This window comes from Neltuma alba, unplaced genomic scaffold, assembly GCF_004799145.2.
Source record: "Neltuma alba isolate B1F8T4 unplaced genomic scaffold, ASM479914v2 tig00011287_pilon, whole genome shotgun sequence".
Taxonomy (NCBI): Eukaryota; Viridiplantae; Streptophyta; class Magnoliopsida; order Fabales; family Fabaceae; genus Neltuma; species Neltuma alba.
In genome coordinates, this window is record NW_021635996.1 from 87,156 (window position 1) to 104,248 (window position 17,093).

The 17,093-nt window shown below is 34.8% G+C and overlaps 3 protein-coding genes across 8 annotated transcripts; 2 read left to right on the forward strand and 1 right to left on the reverse strand.

Moving 5' to 3' along the window:
- Nucleotides 1-2,051: 2,051 nt before the first annotated feature.
- LOC114711279 (protein ELF4-LIKE 3-like) lies at nt 2,052-4,063 on the reverse strand. Of its 3 annotated transcripts, none has more exons than XM_028895648.1 (3): nt 3,897-4,063; nt 2,897-2,956; nt 2,052-2,807 (listed from the first exon to the last, which is right to left on the reverse strand). In XM_028895648.1, exon 3 carries the CDS (start codon nt 2,758-2,760, stop codon nt 2,413-2,415), a length of 348 nt encoding a protein of 115 aa, XP_028751481.1. In that variant the 5' UTR covers nt 2,761-2,807; nt 2,897-2,956; nt 3,897-4,063; the 3' UTR covers nt 2,052-2,412. The 3 variants fall into 3 exon arrangements, with proteins under 3 accessions (XP_028751481.1, XP_028751482.1, XP_028751483.1); XM_028895649.1 differs by having other exon boundaries at nt 2,897-2,961; XM_028895650.1 differs by lacking the exon at nt 2,897-2,956.
- A 7,038-nt stretch (nt 4,064-11,101) lies between these two features.
- Nucleotides 11,102-16,551, forward strand: LOC114711277 (stress-response A/B barrel domain-containing protein UP3). The gene is made up of 2 exons (XM_028895646.1): nt 11,102-12,112; nt 16,371-16,551. Exon 1 carries the CDS (start codon nt 11,443-11,445, stop codon nt 12,091-12,093), a length of 651 nt encoding a protein of 216 aa, XP_028751479.1. The 5' UTR covers nt 11,102-11,442; the 3' UTR covers nt 12,094-12,112; nt 16,371-16,551.
- Nucleotides 12,851-15,950, forward strand: LOC114711275 (stress-response A/B barrel domain-containing protein UP3-like). 4 transcript variants are annotated; one of them, XR_003737131.1, is made up of 4 exons: nt 12,851-14,310; nt 14,951-15,049; nt 15,698-15,788; nt 15,892-15,950. XR_003737131.1 is itself a non-coding variant. In XM_028895644.1 (2 exons), exon 1 carries the CDS (start codon nt 13,512-13,514, stop codon nt 14,304-14,306), a length of 795 nt encoding a protein of 264 aa, XP_028751477.1. In that variant the 5' UTR covers nt 12,851-13,511; the 3' UTR covers nt 14,307-14,310; nt 14,529-14,673. The 4 variants fall into 4 exon arrangements, 2 of the variants coding, with proteins under 2 accessions (XP_028751477.1, XP_028751476.1); XR_003737132.1 differs by lacking the exons at nt 15,698-15,788; nt 15,892-15,950 and adding an exon at nt 15,156-15,338; XM_028895644.1 differs by lacking the exons at nt 14,951-15,049; nt 15,698-15,788; nt 15,892-15,950 and adding an exon at nt 14,529-14,673.
- Nucleotides 16,552-17,093: the final 542 nt, after the last annotated feature.

Genomic DNA, 17,093 nt, shown 5'->3' on the forward strand with positions numbered 1-17,093 from the left:
TTTTTATGAAAAGGCTGTTTTGTCAGGAGAATAGTAATTTTATAAATGTTATAGATTCAAATTTTACATGTATTTTACATGTAGGATGATTTGTGAAATTGAGGTCATATGCATTTATGCATCATATGTTTAAGGAAGAAATAAATAAATAAATACATGAAATTAAAAAGCTTGTTTGTTTTTGTTTTTTGTTTTCTTATTTGTATAAAATTGGTTTTTAGTATAAGTTTTGAAAAAAACAACAAAAAAATTTGTTTGGATAATAATTTTAAAAGATTATGTTTGAAAAAAAAAACCCCATAAAAAACTATACTTGGTAGGTAATAGTTGTCGTTGGTAATAGTAAGTAGTGGATAGTAGGTAAGAAGAGAAAAAAATTTCTCAAAACTTTTCCCAAAAAAATAAAAAACACAAAAACAAAAACAGGAAAACATGTAAAAGTTATTTTAGTTTTTTAGTTTTTAAAAACATGTTATTGTTTTTTATTTTTTAAAACTATCAACTAAAAACAACTTACTAAACAAGTTTTTTTTGTTTTTAAAAACAAAAAATTATTTTCAAAACAAGAAACCAAACAATTCCAAATATTTGTAATATTACAGTTTCATTTAAACTTTAACCCGATTTGAAAATCTATTATTACTTACTATTAGTTTATCAAGCCCTACCACTTCACATTCCCAGTTTTACAGTGTTCCACAAAGTAAAAGATTTTCAAATATTGAGCGTTAGATTGTAAAGAAAAATGAAAAATAGACAATATAAATACGATTACTTAAATATCCACTAATATATATATATATATATATGTATTCAATATATATAATAAAATTCACAGCAGATCACACCACTATGCTTTGAATTTTGTACCATCTATGCAAAAACAAGCACTTGTATGTGTGAGAGAGAATAACAATGCAGCTATTTTGTTTAAACAAAAAGCGCATGTAATTAAATTAAAATTCCCTTATTTACCAGAGACCAATGAAATGATCTGATGGAATATAAAAAGCGATTTCTCCCAAAAGGAAAAAAAGAAGAAGAAAGAAGCAGAAAGTGTTCATTTTCAGCAATGACTCATGTGGGCCTCTCTCTCCTGAGAGCAGGAAATTTGGCTGCCATATACATGGCTCCACCAACAAAGACACCTCCACAATCACATATATAGGGAGAAAGATTTGAAACATGAGAATCATCAAGGTTGTCATACAAGGACATTACTTGCATTAAAATAAAAAGAAAAGCAGTAAAAAAAAAATAATCCAACATTGAAAAAGTAAAAAAGAGAACCTAAGAGCAAAAGAAAGGGATAAGCATGAAGAAGTTGAGTTCCTCCCCCCAAAAAGAACCTATGGGGCCCCTGTCATGTTGTTGGGAGTCACTGTTCACTCATATCTGTCTTTTGACACTACTCTTGTGTTTTGTTCTGGCCCCATTATCATTCTTTTACCTTTCTTTTTTCCCCCCTTATTCTTTCTCTGTTTCCCCTTCTTGCCCAATGCCATCCAAAGCTTGTCATTGCCATTTAGTATTACAATACATTTTATGCATAATTTAGTCAAAAAGGTCATCATCCCTTATCTGAGATTCTGTTTTTGTGGTGGTCTGTGATTGGGAACCAAAAAGATTTATCTAAAGCTGCTTTCTTCCAATTCTTTCAGAGCATCTTCTCACACCTTATGTGAGAAAGAAACTATGCACTTCTCTTCCCCACAAGGACACACAGTAACAGCAGGAAAAATTAAAAAGATATAGTTCTCTTACAGGGGGAAAAGAACAGAAGCACTGTTTATATGAGAAAAGAGACTAAAACAGTATCTGCAATCCCTCATCTCTCTCACTTTCAGTTCTCAGTTAAAGTAAGATCTTAAGGAGTAACAACAAAAACTTGAGAGCTTAAGTTGAAAAGGGGAATAAAAAGGCTTTTTCGATGAAGAGTAGTTCCCATCAAAAGCTTATGAAGACCCTTTTGACGCCAAGGAAAAAGTTTATGGAAGCTGAAAAGCCTTATCTCCTGCTATCAAGTTGTATGCAAAGAAGAGATAGACAAATGAACAAAAGCATAACAGTAGCATTAGATTCCATCACATGATGAACCTTAAATGGAGGAGAAAAGACATTCTTATCTTCCTTCTGGGGCAACAGAAAGCATAACTAAATTAGTAGTACCACAAACATTGCTGGAATTTCCATTAGATCCACAGTTACAAGGTTACAATGGGAGAGAGGGATTCTGGAAAATCATTTTTTTTTCTTTTTTCTTTTTAATATGACAACCAGAGATCAGAGCATAAGCTACAGAATCTAATCTTAGTTCTACCCTCAACTCAACGCAATTTGCGGTGTTGCTTGCTTGTTCTGCATCTTCAGTCACCAAGCAAAAGAATCAAGAAAAAAAGGAAAAAGCAAACTCTATGCAGGCCTGTGTCGCTTGTGTCCCGCTTTTCCATCAGATTTTAGAGCACCACTAGAATCTCCCTCGGAAGAAACATCAACGGATTTCGTGAAGGAGCTTGAAAGATCAGCATAAAGATCAACCACTCTTCTGATGTTGTTGTTGAGCTCTCTAATGAGATCCACGTTTCTGCTAAGATTGTCGGGGATCTTGGACTCATGATTCTGGTTTATCTCGTTGATGAGAAGCTTGTTCTGATCCAAGATGTTCTGCACTTGAACGAAGCTCTTTTTGAATGTCTGCAAGATCTTGCCATCAACTTGTGCTGTACCATTGTTGAGACCCGAGAATGTGTCACCCTCCATTCTTCTTTTCTGAGTCAAAAGCTTAATCGACCGAGTCAGACGCAGTCCTGCATCAGAAGGAGATGAGGAAAAGAAACAAAGGAAGAAAGGAACAAAACAAAACAAAGGATAAGAAACAGTGTAGAAATCTACATACTTTAGAAGCTTTTCTGAATTTTTAATTCGGCCATAATCATATCCTCTTATCTGTACATGCCTGCACTAACGAAAACAGAAAGACAAAACATGAGCAGTATTTGAATTGTTTAAGGCATCTGGGCAGATGAGACAAGGCATGTAGTAGAAATCATGACCTCCATTGAGTTGCTTTTCCAGAGGGATCAGATTATATAAGAAGCATGTACATGTAAATTCTACTTTTCCCCTCCTTGCTTTACTATTATTGAGTTATTCATTATGGAAGTATTACTGTTGTTCGTTGCTATTATCATTGTTGCAGTTATTGATCATATTATTATAATTTATGACGAGATGGGAAAAAGCAGATCCCATTTCCATAAAAGGGAACCTTTTTCAAGGAAATACCTACCTAAACTAAAGCACAGAGTTCTAATGAAGAATCTCATAGACCCCAGAAGAAAAAGATGAATGATGCAGAGAAGATGAGGCACGAAATTGTACTGCACCAGTTCTGAGACAGCATTATTAACCCTTTCCGACCAAAACTACGGAAATAATAATAACTGTCTAGACCCAAAATTAAATAGCATTGCCCAAATTCTGAAAGCACGCCTTGGAAAGAACCAAAAGCAGTTTAATAATCTGAAATTGGCAATGACTCAAAAACCCAGAAATTGCCCAAAAGAAAAAAAGAAAAAGAAAAAAAGAAGGACTGTGTCACGGATTCGAGCATTGAAACCGTACAGGAAATCTCGCACTTGCAGAAGCTAAAATTCCTTAAAAGCGAGCAAAAAACAGCTGGAGATAAAACAAAACGTTTGACGGGGCCAAGGAACGAGAAGATGCGAGAAATCTCAACCCGGCTAAGCTGTGAAGATTTCTGAAGAAGAAAAGGGAAGAAAGTACCCAAAGCAATAAGAAAACTCGAGTTTTGATGATTAAACAGGTAATTTAAGGGGCCAAATTTTATATTAGAGTGTATTGAAGTGACCCAAAAAAATATGGAGACTTCGTACCTTGAAAATCTGGAACATGATAATATAGGAGGAAGGCGAGGGAATACCGAGGAGGAGTGATAGAGATCGGGGATTGAATGGAATCTCCGGAAAACACAGAGGTCTGCGGAATTCTGAGAATGGAGGGAAGAGAGAGAGAGAAGAGAGAATATGTAGATTTGACAGTCACGCTCGAGGGCCTGTGTATGTGTGAGGGTGCGTAGTTTAATATATTTATTAAGCAGTATATTTTATGAGGAACCCCTAGAGTGGGTCCCAGGAGCTCATTTTAAAGTTAACATGAGAAGCGTATATAAGAAAAAAATACATTAAATATGTTAAATATTAGTGCAAGCCTTTTTTTTTTTTAATGCAAAGACAAAATCACATATATAAAGACAAAAATTAAGTTTACAGGTTACAAACATTAAGAGCACCAATATTAAGTGTGAATAAGCGTAAGAGAGCCAGATAAAGAAATAGTACTAGAGCTCAAAGAGGAATAAGGGCTGAGATATCCTGCCTATTAGTTCAAGTCTTTAGTGTAAAAAATATTGCTGGTAAAAAAAAAAAAGTACCAAGAGGGTTGAGTATAGTAGAAAGGGTTAGTTCCTCACAACGTGGTGAACCAAGGTTCGAATTCCCACTAGAAGAGGTGCCCACATTTAGTACCTAACAGTACTTTAAATAGAATTGTTTCCAATAAAAGAATACCTATATTTTAACCAAAAAAAAAAAGTGTAGAAATATCAAAGTCTTTAGTATACTCATGTGTTACCTCATAACCTTTCTAGTAGATAATGCTGTGGGATTAAATCCTATAATGGTCTATTAGTATCCAACATTATCTTAAACAATATTGCTTATAATGAGAAAATACTTGTGCTTTTTTTTTTCTTGCCAGAAAATAAGACACTTATGCCTAGCTTTCAAAAAAAATCCGTTGGGATATTATGGATTTGATTTTTATTTTGAAAAATACTAGTACCGGTTCATATGTTCTATAAAATTTAAAAAATAAACTGCATATAATGGAGTGCGCGAGAATTGGATACAAACAAAGACAGTTGAGGGGGGATGTTGTTCTATCCAATCTAACTTTGTCATGTGATTACTTATTTCAGAGATCAGATCGGAAGCATCAATTGTTCCCATCTCTGGTGGCGACACGTGGCCCCTCATCATCCCACGCTTCCTTCGTGCACTCTGACCTACACACATCACTGTATCATCTGCTAATAATTTAGATATTTATTTCATCATTATATATTATACAGAATCTTAATTAATAAATAATCGCCCTTATGATTCACAAGTTACAAATGATTGCCAGTTTTATGTTGCCAAATTCATCTTCCTTTTTGTTGGCAAAAAAAATAAAATAATTTGTTTGTAATTTTCTTCATTAATTTACATGTGCTTAGACTTAAAAAGGATTTATTTTTTTATAAGGCTTAATAATATCTAATCCTCACGTAATAATATTAAATACCATATAAGTGTATACCAAATGCATATGAAATGGTCACAAGTTCATCAACAACAGCTCAGGATGGGCATAAAAATAAAAAAGAACATATTTTTCAAAAACACGGTAATCTAATTGATCTAACACACACACACACACACACCAAATTTTGAAAGGCTTTATGGTGTTGAATTGAAAAGTAATTAATATTAAGCCTTGAAAAATTACAACAACTATATAAGTGTTAATCAATTTCATCCATCATCAATTAATTTTCAAGCAAAGCATCTGCCGCAATAATTTCATATGTGAAACAAGACTTTTTTAATCATTCAAAAGTGGACCTTGGAAGATCCAATAGGTCTATTCTTAATTTTTTTTAAAAAATAATATATGGGTAAGTACTATTTCACTTTCAAAGATAGCTTTACGAGCCTGACAACTCAAGCTGATTTTTTAAAAATATATGTATAATATAATCGCCCTGAAAAATCAACAGTCAAAGGGAAAACAACATTTGAGTTCGGGCTGGATACGATCATTCTGAATTTTAAAATCAAAGTGTTGGTTCAGGCAAAAGAAAAAGAGTCCCCATGGGATGTTTTGGTAATAATAAGTGATTGGTTTATTATTAATTAATAATTGGAATCAGAATGAAATGGGAAAATAAATAAGTAGGAAGAAATGTGAAAAAGATATTTTAGAGAGGGGATGGCATAGCCAGCCCGGAGAGGCGATAGGGATACAATCTGGAAGATTCCTGCAAAAGCGACTTCTGCTCATTTTCTTCCGGAGATGCTTTTCCATTTTTACCCCTCCCCATATTCCTGCCCCTTTATTTGATATCTTATCATCCCTCCGTCATTCTATATTCGATATCCGGGTTGATAAGATGCTTTTAATCACTTTGCTAGAATTACACTGAATTTGTTTTAAAATAAAAAAAATTTTAAAATTTTCCTTTTCACAAATTCCACTTTGAGAAGTGAAAAAAAATTACAGCAAATTTTAAATATGATCAATTCTTTTTTAAAAAAAAGTGTAATTAATAGTACCACATTTGTTGCCTTATAAGAACGATAATTTGTTCCTTTTAAAATGTTCTTTATGATAAGAATCAGAATGGTATGACTTGAGTGTGTGATTTTGCTAAGCCAATCACCTTACAAACTCATGAGTTTAATCTCACTTATAATAATATAAGATTATTGGGGCTTGCCTTTTTAATTAAAAAATTACGAGTGAGATTAAACTCATTAGAATAATATAAGATTGTTGGGGCTTGCCTTTTAATTAAAAAATTATAAGAATAATGGGGGGGGGGGGGAATAAATTTGGTAACAAGATTTTACAGGAAAATGCGGGATGATGAAGGCATCAGGTGCCGCCACGAGGAATGGGGAGAAGGGATGCTTCCGATCTGACCTCAGAAATAATTAATCACATAAAAAAACATGTTAAATGTTTCATAAAATTTACAGCGAATCATGGTGTTTATAAGTTATGCAATAAAAATTAAAGGAAAAAAGAAAGTCTTTGTTGATAGCATCCAACGTAAATAAAAGAATAAAGAACAATATACATTGACTTGTAAAATTAAAATATAAGTATAATGAAAAAAAAATCTACAAACTTAAGGTTCTGTCTGATATGAAAAAAATGAAAGAAAAGAGAGGGGAGGAAAAATTTCAATGGATTTGATTAAAAAAATTTAAAAAATAGGGTTAAAATTTTTAATTAATTTTTATTACTCTTTTACATTACTTTTTTTCTTTATTAAATTTTAAAAACCCCACTTCTCTAACTTTTTATATAGAGCTCATTAAAATTTTTTCCTCTTTTCTTCTCCTTCAATTCTTTTCAACTTGCTTAAATCAAGAAAAGACTCTAAGAAAATTAAATATATTTAATGAGAAATAATGACATAATTTTATTATTGTTCTTAAGAGATAAAAAATTATATCATGCACAACGTCTTTTTTTTTTCCAAAAAAGAAATTATTGCATGTGTCAAGTGACTCGATAAAGTTTAAAATATTGAGGATGAGCTGAGATCATTTATGAATCGGAGCCTTGGGCTAGGAACATTATATTTGCTCCCAGAGCTGTAGGAATCTGCAAGGACAAGCAATCTTTGTAATATTATTTTGTATGTTTCCTGTTCTTTGATAATACAAACCTTTTTCGGTCAATACAAGCATAAATACATAAAATGAAAAATGAAGAGAAAAAAATAGTTACTTTGTTTTTTGGGGGGGGGGGGGTGTTAATACCTAATATCATATTCAATTTCAAAAGGGATCTGCTTTACATCTTTTCAGGAAAGGGGAAAAAAAAAAAGAAATTATGTTTCTGAATCAAATTTCAATCCCCAGCTTGCTTTGCTTTAGGCCGCCAATTAATCATAGTTGCTTCCTTAAGAATGCTAAAGATAATTGTCCAACCGATGTCTAATCAGTAATTTTAGCCAAACCTGCAAAACACCAAATTAAACAAGCTATATTGGGTAAATTTTAAACTTCAAAGAATTAATAGAAATTTTTTTAACATATTTTATCTAATTAAGAATAACATTCTACAATAAAATAACTCTAATTCACACTATAAGAAAATCAATAAGAATGACTTCAAGGAGATTGATTTTATATTAAACCATTGTGATTTTTTTCATTTTTCGTTTGAGATAAATTTTTTGATATTTTTATTATTTATAAGTTTATTATTATTGTTTTTCTTGCAAATAAAATAAACTAATTTAATTACGACACCACAGAATTAGCTAATGAACCATCTACCACCGTTTCAATCAAAATCCAATATCATCCATAGGCTTGAAATTTATACCACCAGTTCATTATATTGTAAAATAATATTAATGTGCAATTAACTTAAACTCTGGAATGGACGAAAATGGGTATGACTGTATGAAGTATCAATAACCAATTATTATATAAATGTGATAATATGTCAACAACATAGAAATTTCAAAGCTTGACTTGAGTCAGATTGATTAAACTGGACAAATCTAAGTCTTTGAGGGCGGCAACATAAGACAAATCTCCCATTATTGAACCTTTTGATATTATCTACTTTATTCTACTTTCGTTTGGACAATTATTTATGAGGATATGCATTCTGATTGAGGCAGGGTAAAATTTGGGGAAGACTAAAATTACGCATGTCAGATTTATTTACTAAGAAAGTTAACGGAGAAGTACTGGAATAAGGAAAAATATTTGCATTTTTTTAAAAAGAAATGCGAGTGTTACATGTATCAAAGTTATATAAAATTATACAAGGGGCTAATAACTAGTGCAAAAGTGTGTTAAGATGGGACAAAATATATAAAAATAGACCCACGTTATTATTTAATACGCTTTTAGACATTCTAAATGAGTTTATATAAGAAAATATTACTCTTTCGATTATAAATATAAGACCCTTACTTATATTTATAAGGACTGAAGGAGTATAATTATTGTGGTTGAATGAAAAAAAGACATCGGCCTTAAACTTGAGTCATGAAGAAAGACTTGGGATTGGAGTGTTTTCACCTCAGCAGGACTAAGACAAAATATGCGTATTGAGATTTTGATAAAACAAAGCAAAGTTAGAAGTGATTTGGAGATTAAAATATGAGATAAAATCATTCCACAAGGAGTAAAGTTCAAATGTTTGCGATCAACTGTACAAAAATATTATAAAATTGATGAAAATATTAATAATCAAATTTAAATTGAGCGGTTTAAAAAGAGAAAGGCTATCAAAGTTCTTTGCGATGAAAAAAGTATCTAAGAAGATAAAAGAAAAGATTTATCATATTATCATAAGACCAAGGATATTATAGGGTAGCAAATGCTGGTTTTTAAGAAAACAACAAGAGTATAAAGTGAAGGCAGGTGATAGAAGAATATTGAGATAGATATGTGATTATGAAGTTGTTTAAGGTGGTTCAAACATTTGGACACGGAGATGAGGATGGTGAGCCAGGTACATTATAAAATGGATCAATGAAGAGCCCAAAAAAAAAAGAAGAATATAATGCCTGCTATTGTCTTAGTTTATAGGACGATGGGTGGTGATTCCAACTTCTCAATCGGAGTCAAGGGAATCAAACACATTGAAAATGAAGTTTTGTATTGCAGCTGAATTAGTGACATTATTTTATCAGTGAACTGATGTGTGAAGGAGGCATGATTTAATTAGGGGCATAAACAAAAGGAAGTACTTTTACTTTTCGCGATTCACAAGGAAGAAAGCAAAAGAGCGCCATGCGCAAAGCTCTGGGCAGTTTAAATGCCCAATAATTTCAATCATTATCTGTAATCACAGCCCTGGTTTTCTAAATGGGAGACACTATCAATATTCAATTATATTAAATTAATATTTTATTAATTACGCTTTCTTATCCTCACTTTCACACTCGTGACTCGTCATTTCAGTAATTATCTCATTAACCCATTATCAGCCCCCCTTCTCACTCTCGTGGGAGTCTTCTCACCCACTTGGGCTAAACCCAGCTTAACTCCGTGAGATTTCAAATGGGTCGTCCTAATAACAATTGAATCTAATGAAAAAGACTAATTTGTATGTGTGTTCCCTTTGCACGCAATTGATTTAATGTCTTGATGTAAAATAGATCTCGAAACATATTATAGATTTGACACTTTCACATTTTAAAAGATTGGAAATTGAAATTCAACAGACACGGATGAGAGGATTATTTATTTTTCGCATCCGTCGGTACCGTTGAATTAGGAAAAAAAAACAAGTAGTTGGGATTTATTACCTTATAATATTATGATTATGATATTATATAAAATAAATAAATTTAAAACATTGAAATTTGATCCAGATAATTCAGAGTACCTTAAAAAGAGAAAAAATGATTTTTTTTTCTGCCAATGAAAAATTAATTTTGTTAAATATTAAATCTTAGCTATTTATTTAAGAGAAAAAAAAGGATGAGTAGAGGATCTAAATTTTAAGGATGAGTGGATGAGCTCTGCTTAGTCAGCATATACAGATAAGAAATTGAGGTGTCAGCATCAAATTAGATGAATGATGATCATAGCTTACAGAGTAAATAGACTTCTTGTTAGACTGGTTGGTGAGTTTTGATATGTTTTTCTGAGTTGACCAAAGGCAACGAGTTAAACTCAATTTTTGGGGTTCAACCGAGTTAAACTCATTTTAACACAAGGCTGAGGGGGTGTTTGGATTCTCTCATAAGTGTTTTTTAAAAGCACTTTTTCGCAAATCAAGAGAAACTCCTCCACATATTTACTTCGTATACTGTAAAAGCACTTCTAAAATCATGGTTTGGTTTTCATCCAAACACTCCCTGAGTCTTCAAAACAAGGTGTCGGCGATCATGAGTTTGGGCCCTGATCCAATGTCCTTTTTATGTTTTGGCTGCTACTCAGAATAGTAACAATAAACTCACCGTTGGCCAAAAAAAATAAACAATAAACAATAAACTCAACAACAAGTTGAGCTTAACATGAATGACTAGTCTTTTCATAACTTAACAGACTTATGTTTAAATTTCTACTGAGAGAGGCACTCATATTTCGTACTTGACAATATTTCGAATAAGATTATCTGTAATAAGAAGATACTTATATTTTAAGCAAAAAAAAATTTAAGTTTAGTATAAAGAACTAATTCTCTACAGGGAACATAGTCATTCACCTAAAATTTTTTGTGGGAAAAATAAAAAGAATAACAGCATGCTCAAATATAGAAGAACAAGTGAACATATAATGATTTTTTGGATAATTAAGATAGGTAACTTATGAATTTTATTAGTTTTCATCAATACAAGTTCAAATTAAGAAATGAAAGTTCATATAACTATCTTACATTTTAGATTTGAACATTGCCAGCCTAATTTAAGAGTAGCTTTCTTGACATCATTCTATGTCAATCTAAGCCGATTTTTTTTTTTTTTTTTAACTTAAAGAATTGTCCCCTCTGCCCAACATCGACAAAAGATTCTCCTCCCCAGAAGCCGCTTCATATTCAGCGCCATCCTTTACTTTCTCGGCTTCCAAACAATCCCTTCGATTTCTATTCCTCCATCCGCCTTCGACTGACATGTCCACCCAAATCATCGAGCACGTCGTCCTGTTCAAGGTCAAAGACGAGACCGAGCCTTCCAATGTCACCGCCATGGTCGACAGAATCAACTCCCTCGTCTCCCTCCCCCAGGTTCTTCACATCGCCATGGGGCCGCTTCATCGACTCCGATCCTCCTCTCTCACTTTCACTCACATGCTTCATGCCCGGTACAACTCCAGAGCCGACCTAGACGCCTACACCACCCATCCCGCCCACGTGTCAGTCGTCAAGGCCAACGCCCCTTTCTGCGACGACACCATGGCTCTCGATTGGGTCGCCCACGACCTCCGGGGAGATCTGGTTCTTCCACCGGGCTCGGCGGTGCGAGTCAGGTTCTTGAAGCTGAAGGAAAACTCGAGCGATGAGGTCAAGAACGAGATCTTGGGGGTTCTGAGAGAAATTGAGGATAAATTCAGTGAAATCAGTCAGTTCAGCTGCGGGGAAAATTTCTCGCCGGGAAGAGCAAAAGGATTCTCGATCGGTTGGGTGGCAGTATTTGGAGGAATAAGGGAATTGGAGGCGGTGGATTCGAATGAGGAATGGGGAAAGTATGAGAAGGATAAGATTGGAGAGTATGTGGAGAGGGAGATGGTGATGGATCAGGTCGTGGCATCACGAGAGGCGTAATCTGGAAACATCGGTCGAGGTAATGCATTGCTATAATATTATATCATAAACTAAATTAATAAGCGTGCATGGCTTGTTATGAATGTAAATTGAATCTGCAGCTTCCGTTTACTATGACGGTGTAAAAAGCCGAGTGTTCAGACCAAATTCAAACATTTGATATCCAGTACAGACTTTATTTCTTGTTTTTCTCTTTCGAAAATTATTTAGGATTTTTTTTATGCATTGAACTTCTCAGATTTTTCATATGCATGGCTTAGATCTTTTTTTTTTTTGGGTGCTGAGCATAATTTATATCTTTGAATATTATCAGACACTAACATGAACATCACTCTTAACAAAAGTCAAAGCTAGGTTGAGCTGGGACAAATCTAGATGGGCTATTAGACCTTGCGAGGCTCAGCACTAGTTGGATGTCCAGCCCAACACATTGTTTTAATCAAAATTTAGTTTTTGATGAACATTTATTCATTTTAAATACTCTTTCTGTCCTTAATATGAGACCTAATTATTGAGTTGGTTTTAGTCCTAAATATAAGACTCATTTCTCATATTTATTAATTTTCTCTAGATTACTCCTATGGATACTCCCTTAACCATAATCAAGTAGAAGAGGAAGAGGGAGTATTAAAAAAAATGATTATGATATTTTAGAAAAAACGTGTCATATTTCTTATAATTAACTAACTTATCTAACTTCCTTAATCTAATCAAATTAGTTAAATGGGTCTTATATTAAAAACTGAAGGAGTATGGTATTTTCCTTAATACTAAATTTCACGAGATACCAATTTCAGTCTGTAAGATTTATTTAATACTTAGAATTTATTTCTTATTTCACCAAGAAAGTGATTTAGGTGAAAATAATATATAATTGCAGTATATTATATTTGTAATGAATGGAAATGTACTCGTGTAAAAATGATGTCCTGGCCGAAAAAACGAGGTTCTTCCCAGAGCAACAGGCCTTGCTCGCTAGTCGCTACTTGCGGACGCACACAAAGCCATAGTTGCAGCTTGAAATGTAACTAAAGTTTGTGCATGACGAGTTGATTCATCAGGGACAATTTTATCTGAGAAATTGTCAGGTATTAAACATAGGCACCTCTTCTAAACTTTCATTTGCACGATGTGACAGAAGTAATTTGGTGCAGCTGTAATGCATTCATTCCCAAACAAAAAATGGAATGGATTGGGCCTGGTCTCCAGCTGGCCCATTATCGATTGCGAACGACCCGATTGTTGTTGACAGTAAAAAATGAAAATGAATTTGTGTATTTTTTTAATTTCCACGAACCATACAAAACGCAAACATCACGGTCATGTCGAGGGGTCAGTGAGTTTGGAGTCCCTCGTTGAAGAGTGAAGACAGTAGGCGTCGGAGTGAAGGGCAAACTCAATCGTCCTTGTGCTTTACCATGCTCTGCCTCAAAACCCGGCCGTTATCCTCTCCGTTTTCTCTCACTTTCTCGTCTTCCAAACGCCTCCGTCCTCGTCTTCCTTCTCCTCCTTCCTTCAAACCCTACTCTCATTCCATCAACATGTCCTCCACCCAAACCATTGAGCATATCGTCTTGTTCAAGGTCAAGGACGATACTGACCCCTCAAAGGTCAACACCATGGTCAGTGGACTCAGCTCTCTCGTTTCACTCGACCAGGTCCGCCACCTCACCGTGGGTCCGCTGCTGCGCAACCGATCCTCCGCCCTTACTTTCACTCACATGCTCCATAGTCGCTACGACTCCAAAGATGACCTCAGCGCCTATTCGGCCCATCCCAGCCATCTCAGCGTCGTCAGAGGATCTGTGCTTCCCATCTGCGATGACATCATGGCCGTCGATTGGGTCGCCCACAACCTTGAGGGCGATCTCGTTCCGCCTCCAGGCTCCGCAATTAGAGTGAGCTTCTTGAAGCTGAAGGAAAATTTGGGCGATGAGGTTAAGAACGGGGTTTTGGGGGTTATTGGTGGAATTAAAGAGAGGTTCGGACAAATTAGGCAGCTCAGCTACGGGGAAAATTTCTCGCCTGCGAGGGCTAAAGGGTTCTCGATTGCGTCGCTTGCAGTTTTTCCCGGACAGGCCGACTTGGATGCTGCGGCTTCAAATGAGGACTTGGTGAACCAGCAAAAGGATAAGGTTAGGGAGCATCTGGACAGTGTGGTGGTCGTTGATTATCTGGTTCCATCACCACAACCTCGGCCTGCGAGCCTTTGATGAGGTTATTTTCTGTAATGCCATTTTACCTGTTCTATGTCTGACGTTTTTCGCTAATTGAATTGAATAAGTCGTCATTGTTCAATTACTAGGCTGTGTAGAAATTGAAAGTACGGCTTTCAAGAGTTGGCTTTCCTTGGAAATTTCTTCTTTTCTGCTTCCCTTTTCTCAATTGTGTGCATACCCTTGCCAATAAACTCATTCATCTTTTCGTGCGCGAAGTGCGTCTCTTCCATCAGGTAACCTGATTGGAGTAAACCAGAAAAAATGGGGAGGGCGAGGAGGGAACAATTTTGGGTCCAAATAATTAGCTACGACAATATAACTTTGCAGATAATTGATGATATTGTGATGGTTGTTGTGCTGCGTCCTACTTGTTCTGTTGTTTTTGGGTGAAGGGACTAACCTCGTGAGGCATCGAAAATGTTTAATTTCCCCCCCTTCCGATGGTGTTATTAGCTTAGGAACAATGTTCACAGGTCATGCAATTGGCTTAGTCCATTTCATCTCTGTCAATGTTTTGTACTTCAGTGCTATATGCCCCCCCCCCAAAAAAAAAAAATACAACCATGGGATGGGGGACGACCTATTTTTTAAGTAATTATTTCCTTAATTTTAAAACGGGAACATGCACAATATTTCAGTTTAGCTGTAGCATTTTATCTTGGTAGTGGAGGTATCGAGCTTATTTGGAGGAAAAAAGTATAAGCAATCCATCAATTATGGGAAATCATATTGGTAAGGTTAGTTGCTCCACCATTCCCAATCGCTATTTTTCTGCATACTGTTTCATTAATTTTGACTGTGATGGAGGTCTTTTTTTATTTACTCTGCCTTGCTTATCTGCAGCCTGCACCTCCGTCCAGTTTGTTTTGCACCACATAATAACATGTATATTTGAATATACATGTTCTTATGTATGAAAGTTGGGGTCAGGGCTCTGGCCCTTGAGTTTTCATCTTAAATAGGCTTGGGGCTGAATCTCAATAAAACGAAACTGGGGTCTGGTTTCATCATCATAATATCGCTCACAAACCTGCCCATCTCAGCCTCACGACTTCATTATATGAATATATGCTAAAACCCTCATAGTTGCTAGCCGTATCCAACTCCTACGTTTCTCTGCTATCCAAACTCCATAAACCTTGGTGTCTTAACTTGGCACCTCAAATTATGACAGCTGATAAGTCTAATGTTTGAACTTGATGATGCTGATCTGGTTTGCTGACATGTATTGTGTTTGCAAAAACTTATGCTTTATTGCTATGTCAACTAGAGCATCTCGTGAATATCTGATTACTGATAATCTGATGCTAGTCATGATGGAAAATCTTGTTCTTAGCCGTGCAAGACAGCTTTTAAGTTTGATTTTGAATGATATTTTTCTTCAGAGAACTGTGATCACTTGTCCAGCGCCCCTGAATCCCTGATGATATGTTTTGAGATGAATGCTGGAATTTGAAGCCAGATTCACTATAGAAGGTGTACTCTGTTAATTCCATACGTCTGTGCTGGAACCGTCCTTGCTTGAACCATTAAGATGGCTAGTTAGGTTGACTCCTTGAATTGGAATGTTGGTTCATAGGAAATTTTACCCTTTCATTGGGAGCAACGAAGCCTTAGTGAGGGAGAGTCCAAGTATGGCAAAACATAGAAAAGAAAGAACAGAAAGGAGGTCAAGGAAAAACCTAATATGGAAAATGTACTTAGCCAAATGAGGATGTCAAGGGAAAATGGGATGCATGTTGCAGACATATGTAGCAAGAGCTACAGCATGTCCTAATCAACAACGAAAACAATAACAGTCTTATTCCCCTGGGTATAGTTGACAACATGAATCCTATGACGTCGTTGAGCTTTGTCAACAATCAAATTTTTGGACAGATTGTAAATGGAAAGATCTCATGCAGCATATCGTAACCAAATTACTAAAATTACACTATAGATTATTAGAATTACAAACATGTTAGTAATGCATGGCATTCTTAAGGACTAGCCGAAAATATTAGCTTGTAAATTATCCTCAACATAATGATCTTGAAAAGTATCTTTTGTTTAATGAAGCCACGATCAACTTCTGTATTTGAGCCTATCGTCAAAATCAGATTCGAGACAAAATCTAGTGTTGCTTGATTGTCATGGAGTAATGTTATATATGCGCCTGCTTCTCTGCGAGATCTTCCAAGATTTGTATCAATGTAATGGAAATAATTGTATGATTCCACAAACTCCTTTTGATAAAAGCTCTCCCTCCTTTCTATTTCCTTGGGTGGGCTCCTTTCCATTTGTATCAAAAGAAAAAATTATTATTAGTGATAGCCCTTATAGTCGTGTCTTCTCCTTCAGATTGAATTTTCTTCAAATAACTTGCTTCCTCCGGTTCTACTTTTTTTAATTAATTTTTTTAATATTCATAAATTAATTATCTAATTCTTATATTCAAAGTGAGATGCAATATATTATGTGAAAATTTTGAATATTTTCTTTGAAATATTTTCATTTGTCTTATCTTAGGACAAATTCACGACTGATTGAATATCATTTTCCAAATGAGCCTGAAAAGCTTTTGAACATAGACTAAGAGGGTGTTTGGATGGAAATCAAATTATGGTTTCAAAAGTATTTTTACGGTTTACGAAGTAAATATAAGGAGGAGTTTATCTCGTTTTGCGTTAGAAGCACTTTTCAATGTTGCCAAACACCTTCTAACTCTTACCCTATCGCAAGAGTTTGTTTATGTATCTGTTTTATCAATATATTGATGATAATCATTGTTTTGTAAAATTT

Excerpts from the sequence above, each read along its gene's own strand:
- LOC114711279 (XM_028895650.1), bottom strand. The coding sequence starts at position 2,760 with ATGGAGGGTGACACATTCTCGGGTCTCAACAATGGTACAGCACAAGTT.
- LOC114711277 (XM_028895646.1), top strand. The coding sequence starts at position 11,443 with ATGTCCACCCAAATCATCGAGCACGTCGTCCTGTTCAAGGTCAAAGAC.
- LOC114711275 (XM_028895644.1), top strand. The coding sequence starts at position 13,512 with ATGCTCTGCCTCAAAACCCGGCCGTTATCCTCTCCGTTTTCTCTCACT.